The 27,344-nt window shown below is 40.9% G+C and overlaps 1 protein-coding gene across 3 annotated transcripts in view; it reads right to left on the bottom strand.

Annotated features, from left to right (window-relative positions):
• znf710b (zinc finger protein 710b) overlaps nucleotides 1–27,344 on the bottom strand; it is an 84,003-nt gene that overhangs the window by 44,726 nt on the left and 11,933 nt on the right. The window contains exons 1-2 of one of the 3 annotated variants that reach the window (XM_034187005.1): nucleotides 2,859–3,389; nucleotides 1,854–1,871 (exon numbers count right to left, since the gene is read on the bottom strand). The exons of 1 other annotated variant lie outside the window; for it this stretch is intronic. In XM_034187005.1, coding sequence (XP_034042896.1) covers nucleotides 1,854–1,871; nucleotides 2,859–2,903 — 63 coding nt within the window. In that variant the 5' untranslated portion in view covers nucleotides 2,904–3,389. Of the gene's footprint in view, nucleotides 1–1,853; nucleotides 1,872–2,858; nucleotides 3,390–27,344 lie in introns of those variants that run through there. One more of the 3 variants, XM_034187012.1, reaches the window with a different exon arrangement.

Below are 27,344 nucleotides of genomic sequence, written 5' to 3'. Positions count from 1 at the left end.
AAAATTAGAAAGGTCTTGTCTCAGAGTGATGCTGAAAAACTAATTCATGCATTTATTTCCTCTAGGCTGGACTATTGTAATTCATTATTATCAGGTTGTCCTAAAAGTTCTCTGAAAAGCCTTCAGTTAATTCAAAATGCTGCAGCTAGAGTATTGAAGGGGACTAGAAGGAGAAAGCATATTTCTCCCATATTGGCCTCTCTTCATTGGCTTCTTGTTAATTCTAGAATAGAATTTAAAATTCTTCTTCTTACTTATAAGGTTTTGAATAATCAGGTCCCATCTTATCTTAGGGACCTCATAGTACCATATCACCCCAATAGAGCGCTTCGCTCTCAGACTGAAGGCTTACTTGTAGTTCCTAGGGTTTTTAAGAGTAGAATGGGAGGCAGAGCCTTCAGCTTTCAGGCTCCTCTCCTGTGGAACCAGCTCCCAATTCAGATCAGGGAGACAGACACCCTCTCTACATTTAAGATTAGTCTTAAAACTTTCCTTTTTGCTAAAGCTTATAGTTAGGGCTGGATCAGGTGACCCTGAACCATCCCTTAGTTATGCTGCTATAGACTTAGACTGCTGGGGGGTTCCCATGATGCACTGAGTGTTTCTTTCTCTTTTTGCTCTGTATGCACCACTCTGCATTTAATCATTAGTGATTGATCTCTGCTCTCTAACACTGCATGTCTTTTTCCTGATTCTCTCCCCTCAGCCCCAACCAGTCCCAGCACAAGACAGCCCCTCCCTGAGCCTGGTTCTGCTGGAGGTTTCTTCCTGTTAAAAGGGAGTTTTTCCTTCCCACTGTTGCCAAGTGCTTGCTCACAGGGGGTCGTTTTGACCGTTGGGGTTTTTCTGTAATTATTGTATGGCTTTTGCCTTACAATATAAAGCGCCTTGGGGCAACTGTTTGTTGTGATTTGGCGCTATATAAATAAAATTGATTTGATTTGAGCTACAGTGTTTATGAAGCGTTGTGTGTTGCCCAAAAAAGCGAAAATTAAAAAGTGAAACACTCTGTGCGAGTCTGAGCAAAACACAGAAGAAAGAGTGGGCTTCCTCCAGAGACTGTTCGTCAGTGTGGCCGGGGACGGAGCTGTGTGAGGCCTGTGCTGAGCCGTTCACACTGGGCAGACAGAGGCAGCAGCCAGCCACGGCGCGAATAGCCACCCCCACGTACATCGGAGAGGAGGCAGCGGACGAAAGAGTGTTTTTTTTTTTAAACAGACAAACACACTGCTTCGCTTTAAATGCACAGTAAGCTATTTCAGATGATCAGTATGGACCGTTTTTCTACTAAAAACCTTTATTTCACTCTGTGTGTCATGTCAGAAAGCTGTAGCTATTATGCTAATTTGATTAGCGCTTACACAGCTTATGCACATGCTCTATTCTTCTTCTGTTTGTTTTTCTGGGGATGTTACAGTGCCACCCACAGGCCTGGCATATGTACTACAACGTTAAACGAAGCTTCAAGTCACATTATTTGCCTCGAACATTTTTTGTAATCGAATTATTCGAATTACTCAACTAATCGTTTCAGCCCTAAACTGCACATTAAAATATGTTTTTTGGCAAGCATTCCGGAAGTGCACTGTTAACAGCAGTTGTTAGACAAATGAATCTGTGCAGCATGCTCTGAGATTTCCTGCAGCATTGAAACTCAAGTTGGTTGTCCAACGCTGTGACAGCAGATGTGCACATCTGTTTAAAGTGGCCAGTACCAAATAGACAAAACATCATTGGCAATGGTATTGGTGCATCCCCAACAATAACTTGGCTGTGACTAAAGTGCACCTTAATGTTGTAGCCCTTCATGAATAGTGACACAATAAGGACAAAAAAAAAATCTTGAGGCTCACCCTCCAATCATGGTGTCTCTTTGAGCCAGAACAAGACAAGAAGAGAGAAAAAGACATAATCAGACAATCTGATTTGAAATTACTCTTTAGTGTCTCACAAAAAAAAAAAGCATAAACAGTTATTTTAGATTTAGTTTTTAGGGACAACTGGTCAAAACTGACCAATACCACACTTACTTCAAAAGAGTTTTATGTGGAAAGTGAGACTGAGACAACTATGAAAGACAATATCTTGATCCAAGGTGGCACATACTCGTAAATCATGTATGGCTGGTGTGTGTGTGTGTGTGTGTGTCAGACAGACATTCTGATCAAAACAAATGTGTACCAAGTGAAAGAAAAAAATTATAAAGCCGGGACAAGACTAAGAAATGAATGACAAAGATACTACAGAGGAAGCACAGACAGAAAAAGAAAAAGAAAGAGAGAGAGAAAGAGAGAGAGACATGGCAACAGTCAAATGAACTGAAGGAGATAGAAAAAGAAAGGTAGACAGTGAAAGAAACGATAAGGAGAATGGGGGAGGGGGCGGGAAGGATGGATGAAGGCTGAAAAGAAAGACACTGGAGAGAGGAGGGGAGTGAGAGAAGCATGGAGAGAGTGAGAGGGTGAGTGTGAGTGAGTGAGAACAAGACAGCAGGCAAAACAGAGCAAGAAAGAGAGATGTGGAGGGAGGGAGAGCGAGAGAGAGAGAGAGAGAGAGAGAGAGAGCGAGCAACCACAAGAGGAAGAAAAAGAAAACAACAAAATGAAAGAACTGTCAAGTTAAAGCCGTGAGAAACAGAGTTGGACAAAAAGCTCAAAGACGACACGTCTGAACACTACTGGAGAAGGTGATAATGAGTTAGAGATGCAGACGATTCTTTATTTTTTTTGGGGGGGGGGGGGGGGGGGGACTGACAGCGACTTTAAAAACAAAACGTCAAACAGAAACGAGACGTCAACCTGTCTTTCAGCTGTAAATGTGATCAAACAAACACCTGAGAAAACTACCCGTGAACTCACCGCGCTTCTCCTGCTGTGAGGCTTCAGGTGCTTCAAGGATCTCATTCTTCAGTGCGAGTGTTGAGCCAGAAGAGGATAACTTCCAGCCCTATTTATACGTGAGGGACCAGGGGAGGCGGGGCTAGCTGTGCCAGCCTCCCCTCTCCTCAACACAGTTCCGCTAGTGACTGTGGTTCACGCCGGCACCAACACCGACCAGACACAAACAAACATGATCCGACATTTATCACAAAAGCACCGCCAACACTTCACTGACATGGCCCCGCGCAATCCCGCTGCCCAGTGACTGAGCTCAGACACCTCAAAGTCACAAAATATGGAAACGCCAATTCACAAATAAAAACATCGTACTGGGAAGTCACAGATCTGCCAGGCAGCTTCTCTCATTTTTTTACCCCATCTGTCTCTCTGCTCTCATCCGTCTGTCCCAGTGTCTCCATCTACTGTTCAGTTCATTCTCGTATCAGTCTCTCACTCTTTTTCTGCAGCGTTGTATCTGTCTTTCACTTTCTCATTCATCAAGTACAGTGTATGAGTGCAGAGAAGTGTTGGATGATTGTTTCGTGCACAGACTCTGATACAGAAAGGGGATGGAAAGAGAGAGAAAGAGATGGAAGGTGACTGACAAGGAGGCGAGCGAATGGAAGAGAGAAGATGAGAGAGGGAGAAGGACAGAGGGAATGGAAGGAAAGAATACTGAAGGAAAAGAGGGGAGGGGTGAGCAGTGAGTAACTGAGGAAAGAGAGAAAAGGATGGAGGGGGATGGGAGATCAGAGCAGAATGCGGTAAAAAAAGAAGAAGAATATGGATGGAGAAATATGTAAGATGGAGAGAGCGTGAACAGATTACGCTATTATTAATGATGGATCATGAGACAAACAACTGGCAACGCCTTGGCTCAACCACTTGCACAAAATTCCCAAAACAGGATGTCGATTGACACCCAACATTTGTGCTCAAAGAACTTTCATCTCGTTTCATGTGATAACACCACCAGAACAGAGCACATGCAATCAGGGCTGCACGCTCAGATGAGAGGAGATCAAACGGTGACAATACAGTAACCTGAGAGGGCACGATGGTCACGCATATCCTGCCAGCAGACACACATGACAATTCTGAAAAGAAATGTCAAAATATGAATCAAAAACACCCCCCCACCACCTCCAAATTATGAAACATCAATGGACCTAAACAGACTGAGAGTGAACGGACAGTAGATAGTTGATGTGAATAATTAATGTGTGAAATGTCTGCAGTATGCCACAGGTGTCTTTTTTTGGAAGTACAATCTTCCCTTGAGACAAGCAGTCTACTTCTCCATCACAATAAGCATTATTTATGCAACTTAAACGTAAATAAATAACTCAAGTTGGTCTTAATGAAGTCAGAAATCTGCATAATTTTCAACTCACTCACTAAAAACATATGTAGACCTTTTTATGTTCACATTACCAATGCCAACAATTCTTAAAAGATGTTGAAGACGTTGAATTTACTCAAATAAAGGATCCTGGTATTGAGAGTATGTGACATGCACTTTCTCCCCTTGCTGCACTGGACGTGACAATCACGTTCTCAGTGAGAGAAAAAAAAAAGAGGCAGGCGGCTCCCTCGCTATTTGTCTTGTTTTTTGTGGATGAAAATGATACTTTTTGAAGACGGGTCTCTGAGTGAAAAAATCTGAAAATGCTGGATTCACATCTCATAGCTCTGCCTCTGTAAACTCAGCCACTTATAATTAATCAAAATCAAATCAAATCAATTTTATTTATATAGTGCCAAATCACAACAACATTGCTTTATACTGCAAGGCAAAAGCCATACAATAATTACAGAAAAACCCCAACGGTCAAAACGACCCCCTATGAGCAAGCACTTGGCGACAGTGGGAAGGAAAAACTCCCTTTTAACAGGAAGAAACCTCCAGCAGAACCAGGCTCAGGGAGGAGCAATCTTCTGCTGGGACTGGTTGGGGCTGAGGGGAGAGAATCATGAAAAAGACATGCTGTGGAAGACAGCAGAGATCAATCACTAGTGATTAAATGCAGAGTGGTGCATACAGAGCAAAAAGAGAAAGAAACACTCAGTGCATCATGGGAACCCCCCAGCAGTCTAAGTCTATAGCAGCATAACTAAGGGATGGTTCAGGGTCACCTGATCCAGCCCTAACTATAAGCTTTAGCAAAAAGGAAAGTTTTAAGCCTAATCTTAAAAGTAGAGAGGGTGTCTGTCTCCCTGATCCAAATTGGGAGCTGGTTCCACATGAGAGGAGTCTGAAAGCTGAAGGCCCTGCCTCCCATTCTACTCTTAAAAACCCTAGGAACTACAAGTAAGCCTGCAGTCTGAGACCAAAGCGCTCTATTGGGGTGATATGGTACTAAGAGGTCCCTAAGATAAGATGGGACCTGATTATTCAAAACCTTATAAGTAAGAAGAAGAATTTTAAATTCTATTCTAGAATTAACAGGAAGCCAACGAAGAGAGGCCAATATGGGTGAAATATGCTCTCTCCTTCTAGTCCCCATCAGTACTCTAGCTGCAGCATTTTGAATTAACTGAAGGCTTTTCAGGGAACTTTTAGGACAACCTGATAATAATGAATTACAATAGTCCAGCCTAGAGGAAATAAATGCATGAAGTAGTTTTTCAGCATCACTCTCAGACAAAACCTTTCTAATTTTAGAGATATTGCGCAAATGTAAAAAAGCAGTCCTACATATTTGCTTAATATGCGCATTGAAGGACATATCCTGATCAAAAATGACTCCAAGATTTCTCACAGTATTACTAGAGGTCAGGGTAATGCCATCCAGAGTAAGGATCTGGTTAGACACCATGTTTCTAAGATTTGTGGGGCCAAGTACAATAACTTCAGTTTTATCTGAATTTAAAAGCAGGTAGTTAGAGGTCATCCATGTCTTTATGTCTGTAAGACATTCCTGCAGTTTAACTAATTGGTGTGTGTCCTCTGGCTTCATAGATAGCTAAAGCTGGGTATCATCTGCGTAACAATGAAAATTTAAGCAATGCTTTCTAATAATACTGCCTAAGGGAAGCATGTATAAAGTGAATAAAATTGGTCCTAGCACATAACCTTGTGGAACTCCATAATTAACCTTAGTCTGTGAAGAAGACTCCCCATTTACATGAACAAATTGTAATCTATTAGATAAATATGATTCAAACCACCGCAGTGCAGTGCCTTTAATACCTATGGCATGCTCTAATCTCTGTAATAAAATTTTATGGTCAACAGTATCAAAAGCAGCACTGAGGTCTAACAGGACAAGCACAGAGATGAGTCTACTGTCTGAGGCCATAAGAAGATCATTTGTAACCTTCACTAATGCTGTTTCTGTACTATGATGAATTCTGAAACCTGACAAACTCTTCAAATAGACCTTTCCTCTGCAGATGATCAGTTAGCTGTTTTACAACTACTCTTTCAAGAATTTTTGAGAGAAAAGGAAGGTTGGAGATTGGCCTATAATTAGCAAAGATAGCTGGGTCAAGTGATGGCTTTTTAAGTAATGGTTTAATTACTGCCACCTTAAAAGCCTGTGGTACTTAGCCAACTAATAAAGATAGATTGATCATATTTAAGATCGAAGCATTAATTAATGGTAGGGCTTCCTTGAGCAGCCTGGTAGGAATGGGGTCTAATAGACATGTTGATGGTTTGGAGGAAGTGCCTAATGAAAATAACTCAGACAGAACAATCGGAGAGAAAGAGTCTAACCAAATACCAGCGTTACTGAAAGCAGCCAAAGATAACGATATGTCTTTGGGATGGTTACGAGTAATTTTATCTCTAATAGTTAAAATTTTATTAGCAAAGAAAGTCATTAAGTCATTACTAGTTAAAGTTAAAGGAATACTCGGCTCAACAGAGCTCTGACTCTTTGTCAGCCTGGCTACAGTGCTGAAAAGAAACCTGGGGTTGTTCTTATTTTCTTCAATTAGTGATGAGTAGTAAGATGTCCTAGCTTTACGGAGGGCTTTTTTTTTTATAGAGCAACAGACTCTTTTTCCGGGCTAAGTGAAGATCTTCTAAATTAGTGAGACGCCATTTCCTCTCCAACTTACGTGTTATCTGCTTTAAGCTGCGAGTTTGTGAGTTATACCACGGAGTCAGGCACTTCTGATTTAAGGCTCTTTTTTTCAGAGGAGCTACAGCATCCAAAGTTGTGCTCAGTGAGGATGTAAAACTATTGACGAGATAATCTATCTCACTCACAGAGTTTAGGTAGCTACTCTGCACTGTGTTGGTATATGGCATTGGAGAACATAACAAAGAAGGAATCATATCCTTAAACCTAGTTACAGCGCCTTCCGAAAGACTTCTACTGTAATGAAACTTATTCCCCACTGCTGGGTAGTCCATTAAAGTAAATGTAAATGTTATTAAGAAATGATCAGACAGAAGGGGGTTTTCAGGGAATACTGTTAAGTCTTCAATTTCCATACCATAAGTCAAAACAAGATCTAAGGTATGATTAAAGTGGTGGGTGGACTCATTTACATTTTGAGCAAAGCCAATTGAGTCTAATAATAGATTAAATGCAGTGTTGAGGCTGTCATTCTCAGCATCTATGTGGATGTTAAAATCGCCCACTATAATTATCTTATCTGAGCTAAGCACTAAGTCAGACAAAAGGTCTGAAAATTCACAGAGAAACTCACAGTAACGACCAGGTGGACGATAGATAACAACAAATAAAACTGGTTTTTGGGACTTCCAATTTGGATGGACAAGACTAAGAGTCAAGCTTTCAAATGAATTAAAGCTCTGCCTGGGTTTTTGATTAATTAATAAGCTGGAGTGGAAGATTGCTGCTAATCCTCCCCCTCGGCCGGTGCTACGAGCTTTTTAACAGTTAGTGTGACTCGGGGGTGTTGACTCATTTAAACTAACATATTCATCCTGCTGTAACCAGGTTTCTGTAAGGCAGAATAAATCAATATGTTGATCAATTATTATATCATTTACTAACAGGGACTTAGAAGAGAGAGACCTAATGTTTAATAGACCACATTTAACTGTTTTAGTCTGTGGTGCAGTTGAAGGTGCTATGTTATTTTTTCTTTTTGAATTTTTATGCTTAAATAGATTTTTACTGGTTGTTGGTGGTCTGGGAGAAGGCACCGTCTCTACAGGGATGGGGTATTGGGGGGATGGCAGGGGGAGAGAAGCTGCAGAGAGGTGTGTAAGACTACAACTCTGCTTCCTGGTCCCAACCCTGGGTAGTCACGGTTTGGAGGGTTTAATAAAATTGGCCAGATTTCTAGAAATGAGAGCTGCTCCATCCAAAGTGGGATGGATGCCGTCTCTCCTAACAAGACCAGGTTTTCCCCAGAAGCTTTGCCAATTATCTATGAAGCCCACCTCATATTTTGGACACCACTCAGACAGCCAGCAATTCAAGGAGAACATGCGGCTAAACATGTCACTCCCGGTCCGATTGGGGAGGGGCCCAGAGAAAACTACAGAGTCCGACATTGTTTTTGCAAAGTTACACACCGATTCAATGTTAATTTTAGTGACCTCTGATTGGCGTAACCGGGTGTCATTACTGCCGATGTGAATTACAATCTTACCGAATTTACGCTTAGCCTTCGCCAGCAGTTTCAAATTTCCTTCAGTGTTGCCTGCTCTGGCCCCCGGAAGACAGTTGACTATGGTTGCTGGTGTCGCTAACTTCACATTTCTCAAAACAGAGTCACCAATAACCAGAGTTTGTTCCTCGGCGGGTGTGTCGCCGAGTGGGGAAAAACGGTTAGAGATGTGAACGGGTTGGTGGTGTACAGGGAGCTTGTGTTTAGGACTACGCTTCCTCCTCACAGTCACCCAGCCGGCCTGCTTTCCCGGCTGCTTGGGATCTGCTGGGGGACAGCTAACAGCGGCTAAGCTACCTTGGTCCGCACCGACTATAGGGGCCTGGCTAGCTGTAGGATTTTCCAAGGTGCGGAGCCGAGTCTCCAATTCGCCCAGCCTGGCATCCAAAGCTACGAATAAGCTACACTTATTACAAGTACCATTACTGCTAAAGGAGGCCGAGGCCTCCTTAATGACAAGTTATTGTTAACAGTGTAATTTAACACGTTTTTTTCTGTCTTGGTGGATCATTAATGGGATTTATTTTCCATCACAAGCAGAAAGCTGAAGAATTGTGAATAAATGAAGCACTGTGATGCTAATTGGGCACCACAGTCTTATTTAAACCCTGCCTGTTTTCGTGAGATTTGACCATTTATAGGGACCTGGGGATTATACACAGCATAAGTTCACACAGAAAAATGGTGTACTGTTTTGTTTTCGGCGACCATCACCGAAGCAGTCGCGAAAAGGTTTATTTTTCGGTTCCCGGTGGAGAAGAGAAGACGAAGTGAGTGGGAGAAGTCACGTCTGTGTTAGTCTACACAGCTAACCAGCGTAGCTCTGGTCTCTCGCCTGCAAAACCACCTCAACACGTTCGTGCGCCGACATGTCCCGCAACACATTTTCCCACCACATCGTCACTTTTTCTTTGCATTTTCACTTTGCGGGTAATTTTCCCAAAAACCCAGTGAAAGTGCTGTGGTTTCTCCCTCATAAGTAGAGAAATTACGTTATACGAGTTATATTTTACCCCTTTAGCACCCGCCCTCAAACGAGACTATGGTGCGCAATTAAAATAATTGAAGCAAGGACTTTCAGGTTTTAAAATAAATTCTTTTTCAAAGCGGCAGCTTTCTTCAGCTCAGGCTGAGAAATGCACCTGTATTATAACGCGGAGGGACACTGTTTATTCACAAGCAATTCCACGGTAAGGAATTAAAATATTTCCAAACACTGTCTTCCAAAACAAGAGCATCTTCTATGGATAGCAGCTTTCTGCAGGCTGTGATGATGAAATCTGGCTGAAAGGATGAAACTGATCAAATTAATATATTTTATTTACGCACTTTGCTGCTTTGATGTTCTAGTCTACTACTACTACTACATAGATTACCACCTTACACCAGTTATGCCCATATTCCCAACTTTGCCGTTTCTTTGTGGATGCGTTACACATACAGGCCTGGCATATGTACTACAGCATTTTCAGGCATTTTTGGTGGATTCGTGTGGACAGAGATATTTCTGGAAACAAAGATATACAACCCCTGGCAAAAATTATGGAATCACCGGCCTCAGAGGATGTTCATTCAGTTGTTTAATTTTGTAGAAAAAAAGCAGATCACAGACATGACACAAAACTAAAGTCATTTCAAATGGCAACTTTCTGGCTTTAAGAAACACTATAAGAAATCAAGAAAAAAAGATTGTGGTAGTCAGTAACGGTTACTTTTTTAGACCAAGCAGAGGAAAAAAATATGGAATCACTCAATTCTGAGGAAAAAATTATGGAATCACCCTGTAAATTTTCATCCCCCAAATTAACACCTGCATCAAATCAGATCTGCTCATTGACACTGACCCTATGTCTTTTTGCAAGGAATGTTTTTGCAGTTTTTGCTCTATGACAAGATGCATTATCATCTTGAAAAATGATTTCATCATCCCCAAACATCCTTTCAATTGTCCAAAATATCAACATAAACTTGTGCATTTATTGATGATGTAATGACAGCCATCTCCCCAGTGCCTTTACCTGACATGCAGCCCCATATCATCAATGACTGTGGAAATTTACATGTTCTCTTCAGGCAGTCATCTTTATAAATCTCATTGGAAAGGCACCAAACAAAAGTTCCAGCATCATCACCTTGCCCAATGCAGATTCGAGATTCATCACTGAATATGACTTTCATCCAGTCATCCACAGTCCACAATTGCTTTTCCTTAGCCCATTGTAACCTTGTTTTTTTCTGTTTAGGTGTTAATGATGCCTTTCGTTTAGCTTTTCTGTATGTAAATCCCATTTCCTTTAGGCGGTTTCTTACAGTTCGGTCACAGACGTTGACTCCAGTTTCCTCCCATTCGTTCCTCATTTGTTTTGTTGTACATTTTTCGATTTTTGAGACATATTGCTTTAAGTTTTCTGTTTTGACGCTTTGATGTCTTCCTTGGTCTACCAGTATGTTTGCCTTTAACAACCTTCCCATGTTGTTTGTATTTGGTCCAGAGTTTAGACACAGCTGACTGTGAACAACCAACATCTTTTGCAACATTGCGTGATGATTTACTCTCTTTTAAGAGTTTGATAATCCTCTCCTTTGTTTCAATTGACATCTCTCGTGTTGGAGCCATGATTCATGTCAGTCCACTTGGTGCAACAGCTCTCCAAGGTGTGTTCACTCCTTTTTAGATGCAGACTAACGAGCAGATCTGATATGATGCAGGTGTTAGTTTTGGGGATGAAAATTTACAGGGTGATTCCATAATTTTTTTCCTCAGAATTGAGTGATTCCATATTTTTTTGCCTCTGCTTGGTCTAAAAAAGTAACCGTTACTGACTGCCACAATCTTTTTTTCTTGATTTCTTATAGTGTTTCTTAAAGCCAGAAAGTTGCCATTTGAAATGACTTTAGTTTTGTGTCATGTCTGTGATCTGCTTTTTTTATACAAAATTAAACAACTGAATGAACATCCTCCGTGGCCGGTGATTCCATAATTTTTGCCAGGGGTTGTATAGCAATATATATCGCTATGAGCAAAAAATAACTTTTTTTTTCCAATATCATGCAAAGTTAGTATAAAGAACTATGGCAAGAAGTATACATTACATACAGTACACCATCTATCAAAAACACACCAGGTGCATATTTAAAGGAAAGAACAGTGATTTTTTTTAAAGCCGTATTATTATTGCATTGGTACTGCTCTATGAAATAGCGAGGCTGACATGCACTGTTGTTTGCAGTGCCTGTGATGGTCTACAATTTAACTCAGAGATTGGGAATAGCAGCTATCTGAATTATATAGTGGCTTGCAAAAGTATTCAGCCCCTTGGTATTTCACGCATTTTAATTTGTTTACGGCATTTCAAATACAAAAAGTAAGTTAGGCTTCTCAATATAAAAATTTCTAAAATGATCTTCCTTAGATTCAAAGTGAAAGTAAATCTCTACAACTTGATAAAAATTAATTAAAAATATAAAAGCCAAGATGATAGGTTGCATAAGTAATCGGTCCCTTTGGTATAATACCTGTAAATAATCAGTTTCATTACCAGTTTTCTTCAGACAAGTCAGGGGATGGATACATGAACATTTCCAAGTCAGTGAATATGTCTTGGACTTTATTTACATCACTTATGAAGAAATACAGCCAGTATGGCACTCTATGTTAAATCTGTGTGGAGTAGACAGTTCTCAAAAACTGAGTGACTATGCAAGAAGGAGAAGAGTGAGGAAAGCCACCAAGACACCCAAACAACCGAGAAGAAGTTACAGGCTTCTCTGGCTGTGATTGGAGAAACTGGGCATAGTGCATGTTTTGCATTTTGTATCCCGAGTTATACAGCTTCATGAAGTGGTACAGAGGAGGGTTTTCTTTCACCAAAACATTAAATCTAGGTTGCATCTCAGATGTACCTTCTGGCAAATTGTAGCTGAACTTTCAGGTCTTCTTTTTAATAAAACCCTCTGTCTTCAATCACAATCACACATGTCCACTTTCCACCGCATCGTCACTTTTTCTTTGCATTTTCACTTTGTTTGCATGTAAATTGCCCAAAATCTCAGAGAACGTGCAGTGTTTCTGCTTGGGACAGACGAGGGCTGTCCCCGGATGTAGAACGATTGTGTCATATGCGTCATATTTTACCCTTTTAGCACCCACCCTCAAATGAGACTCCGCTGCCCAATAAGAATGGAGTTATGCTGAATGTGTAGAAAGAATGTGACCTTTAGACTTCTCAGAATAGGCCAAAGTTAGACATCTTTGAACTTGTTCAAGGTCTATGTCCAAAGAATGCTGCCTGTGAATTTGAAGACCCTGGCAGAAATAGGACTGGACTTATGCGGAGCACAGACAGAAGACGGATGGATGGACGCAAAGTCTTCACGATACCTGATGGCCATATTCTGGCCTCAGATAAAACTCCATATATTCAATTGCTGTTTGAAATGAGGTGGACATGTAAGAACCCACTTTTAGCCAACAGATGGTGCAATGTATTGTAGAGTGTAGACTCAAGCTGCGTGCTACTTGAAGTCACCTCTGTTTCAAAGAGATTTAAGAACACTTGGTGGATCACAGATTTCTCTGCACACTACACTGAGCACTGATGATTATTTACTGAATGGTGCTCCAACCAGAGAGTCTTTACTTGTATGTTAAAAACATTGTGAAGAACGGACCTGAACAGAACGTGAAGTGTGCCAAGGTGGGGCATTGGATCAGCCGTGTCTCTTGGCGTCACACTTGGTTATTATCCGTTGCAGTTGGCTGCCCAACATCACAATGTGAAACCACCATCCCAATGTCATCTCGGTCTGATGTTTTCCTGTACAGACCTCGCACTCAGTTAATAATCTTTTAGTATTTCTCCTTATGCACTATAGGTAAAGGTGGTCACCAAGTGGCATTTATTTTCCCTTTCATATGGCTAGCATACTGACATAGTATATTACTATGCTTTTTACCCTTTTAAATTCATTTTATTAGGAAACGGAGCGGCCGCAGCCTCAACTTGATCTAAATTCTGGGTCTTTTAGGGAAGCATAGGGCTTAGTGGGCAGCAATCACCTTAGTATTTCTTCTGTTTTAATTGTTTAATTATACTGTATTTTATGTCTTTCCAATGCCTGATTCTGTTTTTTCTCTCTGTTTGAGGGGCAGCTCCATCCAGAGACGGGTGTGGTGTCTACTTCTGCAACCCTCCTGTCCTGTGCACCGGCAAAATTTCCTGTATATTGGTTTTGTAAATTGTTTTGTAAATTGTGTCTGTAGCATGGCCCAAGCAGAGGGTCACCCCTTTGAGTCTGGTCTGCTTGAGGTTTCTTCCTCAAATCATCAGAGAGACTCTTTCCTTACCACTGTCGCCTGTGTGCTTGCTCTTGGGGTTGCTAAGGTTAGACCTTACTTGGGTGAGGCAGCTTTGTTGTGATTTGGCGCTATATAAATGAAAATAAATTCAAATTGGTTAGTGCACTTCATTTTAGTGTAGAAGGTTCCCAGTTCAAACCCCACTCCTGCCGGTTTCTCCATGTAATGTGAATTCTAATCCAATTACATTTTTTACGCAAATCTGATCGGTCAATCGTGTGAGATTTCAGACCATAAAATATTGTGTGGACGGTGGCAAAATATTAAAACAGTTTCACATTTGATATCTTACTCCGCCCCCTGACCGCGTTGCTGCACAAGTGTCACTCATGGCACTGTCAACTGAGAGCGACAGAAACTAGTGCAGGGACAACGATGCCAAAATGCGTAGATTTATTGGATTTAAGTGGATTAATTGACTGATTTACCTCGATGCAGCTGACGAGATGGAGAAATCTGTGGGTCTGCTCACAGAATTTGCAGTTTGGCATGAACAGACTGCTACAGTAAGCTCTGACCAGCCGACCACACCCTTTCACAACAACTCGCCGACCAAATTACTTACAAAAAATAAACCGTGCAAACGATGGAATTGGATTAGAATGGGAATATCCCTGTTGTGTCTGATGATTTGTGGATGATTTGCGGATGTAATAATACTAATGACCTGGCAGGGGTTCTGTACTATCACAGGGGGAAAAATGATTTATTTGACCAAGTGGTTAGTGCGCTTGGTTTCAGTGCGAAGGTTCCCAGTTTAAACCCCACCCCTCCCACATTTCTCCATGTAATGTGGAGCTGCATCAGGAAGGGTATCCGGTGTAAAACGTGTGCCAAATCAACATGCTGTGGTGACCCCAAGTGAAAACAAGGGAGCAGCCGAAGGGACTTACTATTGGCAGTATCGTACATTAAATATGGCTCCCTTTATACCCGTGACGACTGTGACACCAGTGACAAACCCTTACATCACATTATATTTTTGTGGTTTGTATAGTGGTGTGGGCATCTGTATAAATTTCACTGACACAAATTTATACTCAATAAAAAAAATGGAACTCATTCTAGTGTCTTTTCACAGCAAACAAACTACAAATGGCCATACCACTCGCTAATAATATAGCCCATCAAATCAAAAGGCCAAGTCACACACTGATGAATAGAGCAGAAAGATTAGTTTCATATTTAAATATTTTGTCCATTGGCAAATTCATCAGTCTCCCGTGGAGTTGGAGCACTAATGGACAGATGGTGTCATATTTCCAGAGTTCTGCACTGAGTAGAAGTATATTCCCAGTTTACAGACAAATATGCTGCATTTGAGGAGAGTTTGTTGGTCTGAAAGCATGATGTCATGTTTTCTCAGTTAAACAACTCAGCCAGATTGACAGCCTCAGGAGAAATAAATGACATGCAGAGAACAAAATGGCAAACAAACGTGCGAGCCGAGGTCAAGTTTTTGACCTGATCACCTCTCAGAGTTTTGAACACACACAAAACTTTTTTGTGAACTTGGCGGACATGAGCTGACAAAGAGCGCATTTTGCGGATGGGAAAAGGACATTTGCTGGATGAAAATGAACATGAATGTATAGAATCAGTTCCTCATACATTTAGTTTATCCATCACAGTGGGACTGGAGCTAATGTGAGATGTTATGAGGGATTAAATGATTACTGATGTTCCCTGTGCTGGTAGTGTTGGATAGCAAAGTGTAGATAAATTAGTTTGTTTATCACAGCCAGCTTGCATAAGCATTCACTCAAAAATAATGTTATAATTTTGTAACTCAATAAATAAAAAAATAATAATAATCATTAAAAAAAAGACAATGAATGTTTTAGATGTTTGTAAACTTTGGTGTACCAACTGAAAAAAAACAAAAAAAAAACAAAAAAAAAAAAAACAACTTTGTTTAGCCTATGTCACATCCCACTAACGTGTCTGCTACCCAGAAGAAACACACTACCCATTGTAGCTGCAAAGGTTTCAAAACTTTGTTCCGGAGTCTGGATGAAAAGGAAGTCACCGTGGGCTGTGCTGCCACCTGCTGAACACTGGTACCTGCTGGACAGCTGGTAACTGCGCATCCATATGAAATTATAAATTTGATATTTAAAGGCTAGTCAGCCTGTGCATGCATTAGCACATACCTTAAATGTAAATTACTGATGGACTGAATCTGCACACCCCAACAATTTCATCCCACATGCCAGAAAAAAAAACTATCCAGTTTTTAAGTTATTAATGTGTGGTGGCAATATAGGCAAGGACTGAGCAGCTTTTGTGCTTAACCCTCAAACGACCAAGTGGGGTCATTTATGACCCCAGGCATATATTTTTGTGCACCATTTTTTAAATTTTAATCAGAAAAAAGTTCCCTATTTTGTCAAACTATTTTTCCTGCATTTGTTCATAGAATTTTGCAAGGATCGGCCGGTCTGCGTGGCAAGTATAATCCAAACTTGTGCGGGGTCACTTATTACCGGGGGGAGTAATAAGATCTATAAGATCTAGGAGACTTTCAACATTATAGCTTCAGATGGTATTGTAATTTCCCAACTCTAATTATTATATTTTATTGTTTTGCAACAAACCTAGAATAGCAAGATTTACAGCTAAACATTGAGACTGATTCCTGATGCCCAGAGTAAGAATGAAAATAGCTCATGATTGTTATAAAGGATGACTGATGGGTTCACTGAGATTAGTGTTAAACTACTGGCATATTTGCTAGTCACTGGTTCTTCTGTATTTGATGCTATAATTATCCCACCATATTAGTCGCTAAACTAGCTTGGTCGCTTGAGGGTTAAACATCTTGCACAAAGGCACAGGCACTCAGCTGTGATTAGGGATCCACCAAACCATCTCATCGATGAACAACCTGCTCTACCAATTTAGCTATTGTCACCAACGATGACTTGGGCGTGTAGATTCACAACTCCACACTTTAAATGAGATCAGATTAAAGCATCTGGAATTTGACCATACTAACAACATGAAAATTCAGTAAGCTATATCTTATATATTATATTCCAGTTCTAAGGTGGAACTATGCCAGTATACAAAGGTATATCTAAATATCTAAAAAGGAAGAGTAAAATAGGAGAATAGAAAAGAGTAGAGTAGAGCCACTTAGGTGCCTGGTCTTGAGAACCAGGGATGGTAGGTTAAAAAGCTTTTTTATCCCATGGGAACTCTCCCTACCCACCCAAGCAGCTCAAGAAACGTCTAATTTGTCTTCTAGCTGTGCCGAGAGAACAGTTTATTTAGGCGATCCAGTTTGGTAACCTGTGAGGTGAGGCATTCACCTGGTTTAGCTGACTTACATTCCCGTGAAGGTGACATTTACGATTGTTCAAACAATCATAAAACAAACAAGCTACTTGTTGCATACTGAGGCAGCCACCATGATGGAGTAAACGACCAGCTTTGGGACAACTGAGTATATTCAAATGAACATGAATATGAACAGACCACAGACAGGCTAAAGACGGGGGACAAAAGCAAGATTTTTATGACAAATATAATTGTTGCTATTTCCAACATATTCATTCTATTTGTTTTTATCTTTTATAAATAAAGTTTCTTTTATTAGTGTTGTGGAGAGTGAGGTAGACAAGAGGATAGACAGAACATGGAGGAAAGAGAGAATGGGAAACAGGGAGACAAAATGGGGGCGTAATAGAGGAAGCAGAGAGAGAGAGAGAGAGAGAGAGAGAGAACAGATGATTGCATGGAATGAAAGGGGGATTGAAAAAGAGGGAGGGGAAGAGATGAAGAGATAAAGAGAACAGAAAAGGGAGGGAAGTGAGTGAGGAAGTGAGGGAGAAAAATGAGTGAGTGAGTGAGTGAGTGAGTGAGTAAATGGTGGAGCGAGAGAAGAACGAAAATCATAAGCAGAAGTGGGGGAGGGGAGGATGGAGAGAATGAGGGAGAGAAAAGAGAGAGGGAAAGCGGCTAGAGGCTAGGGCAGAGAGCACTGTGAAAATGAGCGAGAGAAGGAGGGGCAGTGTGCAATGTGAGAGGAAGAGAAAAAGAAAGAGAGAGAGGGAGGGAGGAGAGAAAGCACCAGACAGAGCAGCAAAGAGAGAGGACAGGGAGGGGTGAAGCGTGATGGAAACAGAGAGAAGGGAGGGAGGGAGAGAGAGAGAAGACAGGAGGGAGAGAAAAGAGTGAGATGGGAGGGAGAATGAAAGAGGAACAGAAAGAGGGGGAGGGGAAAAAGAGCTGGAGACAGAAAAACTGAACGCAGAAAAACAGAGGGCTAGAGACAGAGAAATAGCTGGAACCCAAAATCTATCATGCTCAATTTTGTCATTTCATAAACATGGCTGCACCAAAAAGAAAAGGGGTTGGGGTGGGCGGGCATTGTTGATTTTTACAGCACACCCCCCAACACACACACACACAGTCTATGAGTAATGTCAACATCAACTGTAAAGGAGCTTTCACACCGGAAGTGTCAGCCGCGTGACGGATCGGTCTGAAAAGCATTACTTTCCATGAGACGCTTCGCATTTTGACGTCAAAAACACAGCTAAAAGCAACGCTTCGCCTCCGACTCCTCCGAGATAACATATCCCTGAAGGACTTCTCTTTCAGTCGTTCGGCTTCCCTGACCACCGGTGTCCACCACGGTGTTCAAGGGTGGCTGCCCCTTGAGGCACCTAAAATCACAAAAATCTATAATCGACCTTCAGCCTAGGGTGCTCTAGTACCACTGACATTTATGAGCATCCTTATGTTGGAATGTGGTGTTCGTTATGGACAGTCTGTGACTAGCACAGAAGTCCAATAACAAACAACCGCTCGAGTTTAGATCAGGGAGGCTTTTCCTCCCAATCACGCCTCTCCAGGTGTCTGTCATTGCCCACGTGTGCGTTGAAGTCCCCCAGCAGAACAATGGAGTCCCCCACCGGACCACCATATAGGACTGCATTCAGGGACTCCAAGAATGCTGAATATTGCAAACTGCTGTTCGGTGCATACACCCAAGCAACAGTCAGTCTCCCCCCCCACCACCCAAAGGTGCAGGGAACTGACCCTCTCATCTACTGGGGTAAATTCCAACGTAGTGGCACTCTGCTGGGGCATTGTGAGTATCCCCACACCCGCCTGGTGCCACACACCCTGGGCAACTCCAGTGAAGAATAAGGTCCAACCCCTGTCAAGGAAAGTGGTGGCGAGGCCTACCAGATCCAACTGGTAACGCTCCACCTCCCGCACAAACTCTGGCTCCTTCCCCCACAGCGAGGTGATGTTCCATGCCCCCAGAACTATCTTCTGCTGCCTGGGCGTGATCCGTCAAGGCCCTCAACTTTCACTGCCACCCATGGTACAGCACACCTGACACCAGCGGTTCCCCCTGCAGGTGGTGGCCCACTGGGTGGAGATGGAAAGTCCATGTTGCCTTTTTGGGCTGTGTTTGACCCGGCCCTGTTGTGCGCCCAGCCACCAGGTGCTTGCCGACAGGCCCTCCATCCTAGCTTGGCTCCAGACGGGGTCTCTGGAGTTCCTCACATTTCCTCTTCCTTGTTTTGTCATGGTGTCATCTTATAACAATTACTGTTAAAATGATCAATTAGTCAATCATCACAAAAAATTCACAGTTATATAATTTGATCAATTACTTCCCATTGAACCATATAGGGGACACAAAAATAAACAGGAACTGGCGTATAGCAGGAGATTTAAATGTGCAAAAAGGTCCTAACTGCAGTGTGTGTGTGTGTGTCAAAGCTCACATTGTGAAATGTGCCCCATGCTTCTTTCCACTTCTATGCTTTAAACAACATTTACATAGACAGACAAAAACATGTTTGTCATTTGTGGAGGGCTGGAATTAAAAGAGGAACCAGCATCTGTGCTTGTACCAGCAGCATCTTTTGTTAAATCCGCAAAATAACTACTAAAACAAGAAAAAAGTTTAATGAGTAGATTAGTTCCTCAAGTTATATCATGTGATGTGTTTTTCCACCTGCCTGTAACTAACACCAGGTTACACAGGTGCCTGCCATCATGAACATATGCTACATTTTTAATGTTGCAGAAGTGAAAACAAAGTCATGTGCATGTCAGCGGGACAAAAGGTCACTGCAAGTAAACACAGAAACAACTGACGACTTCCACCTCCACAGCAATGACAAAGATGTAACTGACAATCCAGACACATAGGCCAAAAACCAAGACTGGCGATACAAGATTAACAAACAGTAGGAGGACTGGAATATTTAGCACTGAAAGTGGTGTCATGACAGTGACATGATACCTCACAGGAAGTAGAAGGCAGCCCAACAGGATCCCTCCAGCTAAAGCCAGGAATCCCAAAATCCATGCAACTAAGAGTACATATGTGCTAAATAGGGCTGCAGCTATCAATTATTTTAGTAAATCAAGTACTCATATTCTATTGATTAGTCTGGTGATTAATTGAGTAATCAGATAAGTACTTTTGCGTTTTTAAACAGCATCAACAGTCCATCTCTCTCTCTAAGCAATGGCACAATGTCTCTGCGCCAAAATCTTAGTAAATCAGAAGAGACATGCACATCCAAGATGTGTATAAAAAAAGGCATGCTGGATCAAAAAAAAGAGACAAATATCAAAGCAAAAATCCGCACAACCTGAACGCTCCCACGCAAAAAGCTTTATTTGGACACAAACAAAATAGCTGTGCCAGAATCTAGACATTTTGCTGAAATGCCGATGGGATGTGGTTGGTTTTGTTTTTTCCAACTTGTAAAATTTAACCTCTTTTTTTTTTTTTTTTTAAGATTGGTGTACTGGGTCCCTGTGTTGTTGTTTTTTTAAATCCGTCTTTCTTTGAAATGCAGCATTTCAGCTGGAGGTTGAACATGCAAGCCTTGCAGTAAATTTTTCATTATTATTAAAACACAGAAGAAAGAGTGGACTTTTGCTGAGAGGATCTTTCAGAAACTTTGTCAGTGTAGCTGGGTACAGAGCTGTGACTCGCCCGGTGTGAGCGGACTGCTGATCCCCTCACGGCAGGCTGAGATAGAGACAGCAGCCAGCCGCCGGGCAAAGTCACTCCCCACGTAGAGCGGACCGTTTTTTTTTTTTTTTTTTTTTTTAATAAAAGACAAACACACAGCTTCACTTTAAATGTGCAGTCAGTCTATTTCAGATGATCAGCGTGGACCCGTATTTCTCTTAACAGGCTTAATTTTACTCTGTCACGTTGGAAAGCAGTAGCTTTAGGCGCTAATTTGATTAGCGCTTACACGGTTTATGGGCACGATCTAGTCTTCTGTTTTTTTTCTGGGGACGTTACAGCGCCACAAACAGGCCTGGCATATGTACTACAACGTTAAATGAAGTTTCGAGGCACAAAATTTGCCTCAAACATTTTTTGTAATCGAATTATTCGAGTTACTCGACTAATCGTTTCAGCCCTAGTACTAATATCCGTTTTTCACCCTCTCAAATACTGCGGAGCACACAAATATGCCATCTATAATCCCAATCTGTTAGTGTAATAACCCTCAAAAATTCAATCTAGTGCTTACGCCATTTGGCTCAATCATCAAGCCACCTCACTTGTTACTACATCTTGGTCTTACAGGCGGTCACTTGACTGCAGCAACACTCCTGCTACTGTCTACATCACTGCAGCTGGTGCTTTCAACAGAAGATCTCATGCGTCAGAATCTGACATCTATTCCACCGATTGACTATTTAAAGTCTGCCATTAGTTGGATGAAATAAAGCTGAAGTTGGAAATTAATGTCTACACCTATGTGCACTGCACACATTTTTTTTCATGAAACCCGCTCTCACCATTTGCGCCTTTAAAATGCGTCAACGTTTCACATCAGACATCTGCACTGTTCAAGCCAATGCATCATTAAAAGAAATGATAAAAAAAAAAAACTAGCAAACTTATTAACCCTCTGGGGTCCGAGGGCATTTTTTGGATAGTTCACTCGCCTGGCATAAATGTTTTATTATTGCTGTTAACAGCTCTCCCTGCATCCCACAATCAAGTTTTATGTCTCTTTTTTTCAGGACAAATTGTGCTTTCATAATATATATGTTTTTGTTGTGTTTTATAAGTGTAATAAAGGTTTCCAATCAAAAATAAGGAAGGAAAAAGTAAAGCAGAAAATAATTTTCCATACACATTTAATCAAAACACACAGCAAACTATAATAAACAACTGTTTTGACACTTTATAAAGGTAATTTGAGGTCTTGTGTGAAAGACTGTACAACAAAAAGGTTCAAACAATAAATACAAATGCACATTTTGAACAATATATACAAAATGGTCTATGCGTTTTTTTGTCTTCATGGTAAAAGCAACGGATTTATCCAGTAACATTCACATGCAAACTAGTGGAGCAATCCTGATAGTTACACACTCTTTGTTTGAGCACATGAGATTGTCATCAGAGGTTCTCAGTCTGCTTTCAGTGATCACTGTGGGTAATGGCGCAGGGCGCATTTGGAGCCCAATAGTATGTACTCATTAAAGCACCCAGGGGGCTATTCAAACAGGCCAACTAGTAACATATCACTCCTGAAAATGATCTTTGGCTTTTCACATGAGGTGAATCTGCCCTACGATTGGATTTTGGAAAACCATGTGACAGTGAACCAATTCCGACTGGACACTCAGACTGCACACGTCATCACACACAGCTTCTAGGAGGAGTACATAGATGGCCGATGACTGGCTCGAAAGTCCGTGGCGTTAACTTTTCAACAAAAAAAAGTAAGTTTCTATCTCATATCATTAAAAAGTTATTTATAATTTAGTAAAGCTTGGTCTTAGCCGTCGTATACAACAGCGTTGGCCCCAGAGGGTTAAGGTGGTCTCAGTAATGGTGTTTGTGGGACAGCAAGTCTGCTGCTGTGCACCACATGAATGAGCATTATTACAACCCCTGGCAATAATTATGGAATCACCGGCCTCGAAGGATGTTCATTCAGTTGTTTAATTTTGTAGAAAAAAAGCAGATCACAGACATGACACAAAACTAAAGTCATTTCAAATGGCAACTTTCTGGCTTTAAGAAACACTATAACAAATCAAGAAAAAAAAATTGTGGCAGTCAGTAACGGTTACTTTTTTAGACCAAGCAGAGGGAAAAAAAATATGGACTCACTCAATTCTGAGGAATAAATTATGGAATCACCCTGTACATTTTCATCCCCAAAACTAACACCTGCATCAAATCAGATCTGCTCGTTAGTATGCATCTAAAAAGGAGTGATCACATCTTGGAGAGCTGTTGCACCAAGTGGACTGACATGAATCATGGCTCCAACACGAGAGATGTCAATTGAAACAAAGGAGAGGATTATCAAACTCTTAAAAGAGGGTAAATCATCACGCAATGTTGCAAAAGATGTTGGTTGTTCACAGTCAGCTGTGTCTAAACTCTGGACCAAATACAAACAACATGGGAAGGTTGTTAAAGGCAAACATACTGGTAGACCAAGGAAGACATCAAAGCATCAAGACAGAAAACTTAAAGCAATATGTCTCAAAAATTGAAAATGCACAACAAAACAAATGAGGAACGAATGGGAGGAAACTGGAGTCAACGTCTGTGACCGAGCTGTAAGAAACCGCCTAAAGGAAATGGGATTTACATACAGAAAAGCTAAACGAAAGCCATCTTTAACACCTAAACAGAAAAAAACAAGGTTACAATGGGCTAAGGAAAAGCAATCGTGGACTGTGGATGACTGGATGAAAGTCATATTCAGTGATGAATCTCAAATTTGCATTGGGCAAGGTGATGATGCTGGAACTTTTGTTTGGTGCCGTTCCAATGAGATTTATAAAGATGACTGCCTGAAGAGAACATGTAAATTTGCACAGTCATTGATGATATGGGGCTGCGTGTCAGGTAAAGGCACTGGGGAGATGGCTGTCATTACATCATCAATAAATGCACAAGTTTATGTTGATATTTTGGACACTTTTCTTATCCCATCAATTGAAAGGATGTTTGGGGATGATGAAATCATTTTTCAAGATGATAATGCATCTTGCCATAGAGCAAAAACTGTGAAAACATTCCTTGCAAAAAGACACATAGGGTCAATGTCATGGCCTGCAAATAGTCCGGATCTTAATCCAATTGAAAATCTTTGGTGGAAGTTGAAGAAAATGGTCCATGACAAGGCTCCAACCTGCAAAGCTGATCTGGCAACAGCAATCAGAGAAAGTTGGAGCCAGATTGATGAAGAGTACTGTTTGTCACTCATTAAGTCCATGCCTCAGAGACTGCAAGCTGTTATAAAAGCCAGAGGTGGTGCAACAAAATACTAGTGATGTGTTGGAGCGTTCTTTTGTTTTTCATGATTCCATAATTTTTTCCTCAGAACTGAGTGAGTCTATATTTTTTTCCCTCTGCTTGGTCTAAAAAGTAACCGTTACTGACTGCCACAATTTTTTTTCCTGATTTCTTATAGTGTTTCTGAAAGCCAGAAAGTTGCCATTTGAAATGACTTTAGTTTTGTGTCATGTCTGTGATCTGCTTTTTTTCTACAAAATTAAACAACTGAATGAACATCCTCCGAGGCTGGTGATTCCATAATTTTTGCCAGGGGTTGTAAGTGGCACCCTGCAGGCCACATTTGGTGCCCACATTTTTGGATACACACTTTATCAGTTTGTCTGGACATGAACTTTGAAGCAAAAAAATGGGCACCCATGCACCCTGATACAGTGAGGCAAATAAGAATTTGATCCACTGTTGATTTTGCAAATTTTCCCACCTACAAAGAATGGAGGGGTCTGTAATTTTTATTGTAGGTACACTTCAACTGTGAGAGACAGAATCTAAAAGACAATCCAGAAAATCTCATTATATGAGTTTTAAATAATTAATTTGCTTTTTATTGCAAGAAATAAGTATTCGATATAATAGAAAAACAGACCTTAATATTTGGTACAGAAACCTTTGTTTGCAATTACAGAGGTCAGACATTTCGTGTAGTTCTTAACCAAGTTTGCACACTGCATTTTGGTCCACTCCTCCATATAGAACTTCTCCAGATTTTGAGTTTCAGCTCCCTCCAAAGATTTTCTGTTGGGCTCAAGTCTGGAGACTGGCTAATGGCAATCAAGTGCCCAAGCCATGTGTGTGTTGCCGTCATTTGTAGCCGCTGTGACCTTAGCATATTATATAAACCAGTGTTTCTTCTTTTACCCAAAATCATTTTCTTGAATGGGTAATGTACATTTTACTGGTATACATTTGTCACAGGGCTTCATTGCAGCCTTTTTCTTGGTAAAAAGTAGAGCAAATGACGCATAGATCAGCTGCAGCTTCTGCTCTGCATGAGAGAAGAAAGGAGCAAAACTACCTGGTTTTGGACAATATGAGACATATCACAGGACAGGAAGCACTTAGCAACAAATTCTGCCAAAAAAACCCAAAAAACTAAATTAGTTATGACAGAGCACTTGTTTGCACAAAAGAAAATCTCTGCTTTTATCCTCACCATCTGTAAACACATTAAAGGTTCAGCTGAAATCAGACTCAGTCTGTCTAGTAAGTCCCTTCGGCCGTTCCCTTGTTTTCCACTCGTAGTCACCACAGCAGATCCAAGGTCGATCTGCATGTTGATTTGGCACAATTATTATGCCGAAATGGAGAAATGTGCCAGGGGTGGGGTTTGAACTGGGAACCTTCCGCACTGAAACCAAGCGCACTAACCACTTGGCCATCAACCCTGCAAATTAGACCCATTCTGGCTGTTGTTTCATATAGTGTTAAGAAGAAGCGTATCTTGCCTAATCACCTAAAATTGCCTCAATCACTATTTTCATTTTATAACAAGCCAAGATTGTAGCCATACAACAATGAACAGATTTTACAATAGTTTGTTCTGTCAAAGTGCAGCAAAACAAGTTCAACATTGCCAGTGTCACTGCAAATATTCTCACAGAACTTGGCAGAATTCATTACGACTGAGAGGCTCAAACTGACTCACAAGGCCAGTCACAACTTCACACAACAAAAATTGGCTAGAGCACCGTTAAGCCAGGGCATCAGTGAGACAAAAATGTCGGGCATGACACACACCTTCAGTTAAAACAAAACAACAACAACAAAAAAGAGATCCAATAAACCCAAATTGTATTTACCTACACTGTGTGTGTGTGTGTGTGTGTGTGTGTGTGTGTGTGTGTGTGTGTGTGTGTGTGTGTGTGTGTGTGTGTGTGTGTGTGTGTAAGTATGTATGTATAGCCCTCCAAAAGTAGTGGAACACTTTGTATTTCACAGATTTTAATTTTTTTTTATGCTTTTCAAATACAAAAAATAAATTTCCTAAAATTATCTTCCTTAAACTCAAACTGAAAACAAATCTCTACAATTTGATATCAATTAATTAAAAATATAAAAGCCAAGATAATAGATTGCATAAGTAATGAATGCGTTGGTATAACACCTGTAAATATTCAGTTTTATTGCCCATTTTCTGCAGACAAGTCAGGGGATGGATACATGAACATTTCCAAGTCAGTGAATATGTCTTGGACTTTATTTACATTAATTATGAAGAAATACAAAAAGCATGGCACTCTGATAAATTTGTATGGAGTATATAGTTCTCAAAAACTGTGACTGTGCAAGAAGGAGACGAGTGAGGAAAGCCACCAAGACACCCAGACTACCCACAAGAAGTTATAGGCTTCTGTGGCTGTGATTGTAGAAATTGTGCATCGCGCATGTTTTGCATTTTACATCACCAGTTATACAGCTTCATGAGGAAGTAGTATAGTGGAGGATTTTCTTAAAAAGAAGACCTGAAAGCTCAGCTACAATTTGCCAGAAATTACATCCGAGATGCAAGCCCAGATTTGGTGTTTTGGTGAAAGAAAATGTGGGATCAGTAGACTTTTTATGTTCATGTATCTGATGAATAAGGTAAATTAACCAATTCCATTCATGCCTCCGAAATTTCTGATTGGAATAATTCGGTTGTTCACTTCAACTGGCTGGTTCGCTCTTTCCTCTTTTCACCTCAGACACACAGACAGCAGACTTACTGACGGGTGTGGCCACAACTTCTGCCCTGAGTGTCTGGCTACACCTCCTGCACAGATCATGAAACTAGAGTGACACACTGTCTGTGGAAATTACATGAAAAGTCAGTGACTTATGGAAACAAGAAAGCAAGGGTCTATCATACTGTGTAGAGTCATACCATGCATTTTGCTTGCAATTCTGTGCACCGAACTGTCACGTGTATACCGTATGGCTCAATACAAATACATGTATTGTGACACGCCTAATACACACACACACACACACACACAACCCCAATTCCAATGAAGTTGGGACGTTGTCTAAAATGCAAATAAAACAGGATACAATGATTTGCAAATCCTCTTCAACCTATATTCAATTGAATACACAACAAAGACAAGATATTTAATGTTCAGACTGATAAACCTTATTGTTTTTGTGCAAATATTGCTCATTTTGAAATGGATGCCTACAACACATTTCAAAAACT

The sequence above is a fragment of the Thalassophryne amazonica genome, chromosome 2, assembly GCF_902500255.1.
Source record: "Thalassophryne amazonica chromosome 2, fThaAma1.1, whole genome shotgun sequence".
NCBI classification, from domain to species: Eukaryota; Metazoa; Chordata; class Actinopteri; order Batrachoidiformes; family Batrachoididae; genus Thalassophryne; species Thalassophryne amazonica.
The sequence above is the reverse complement of the archived record's forward strand: the minus strand, read 5'-3'. Positions and strand labels throughout refer to the sequence as shown.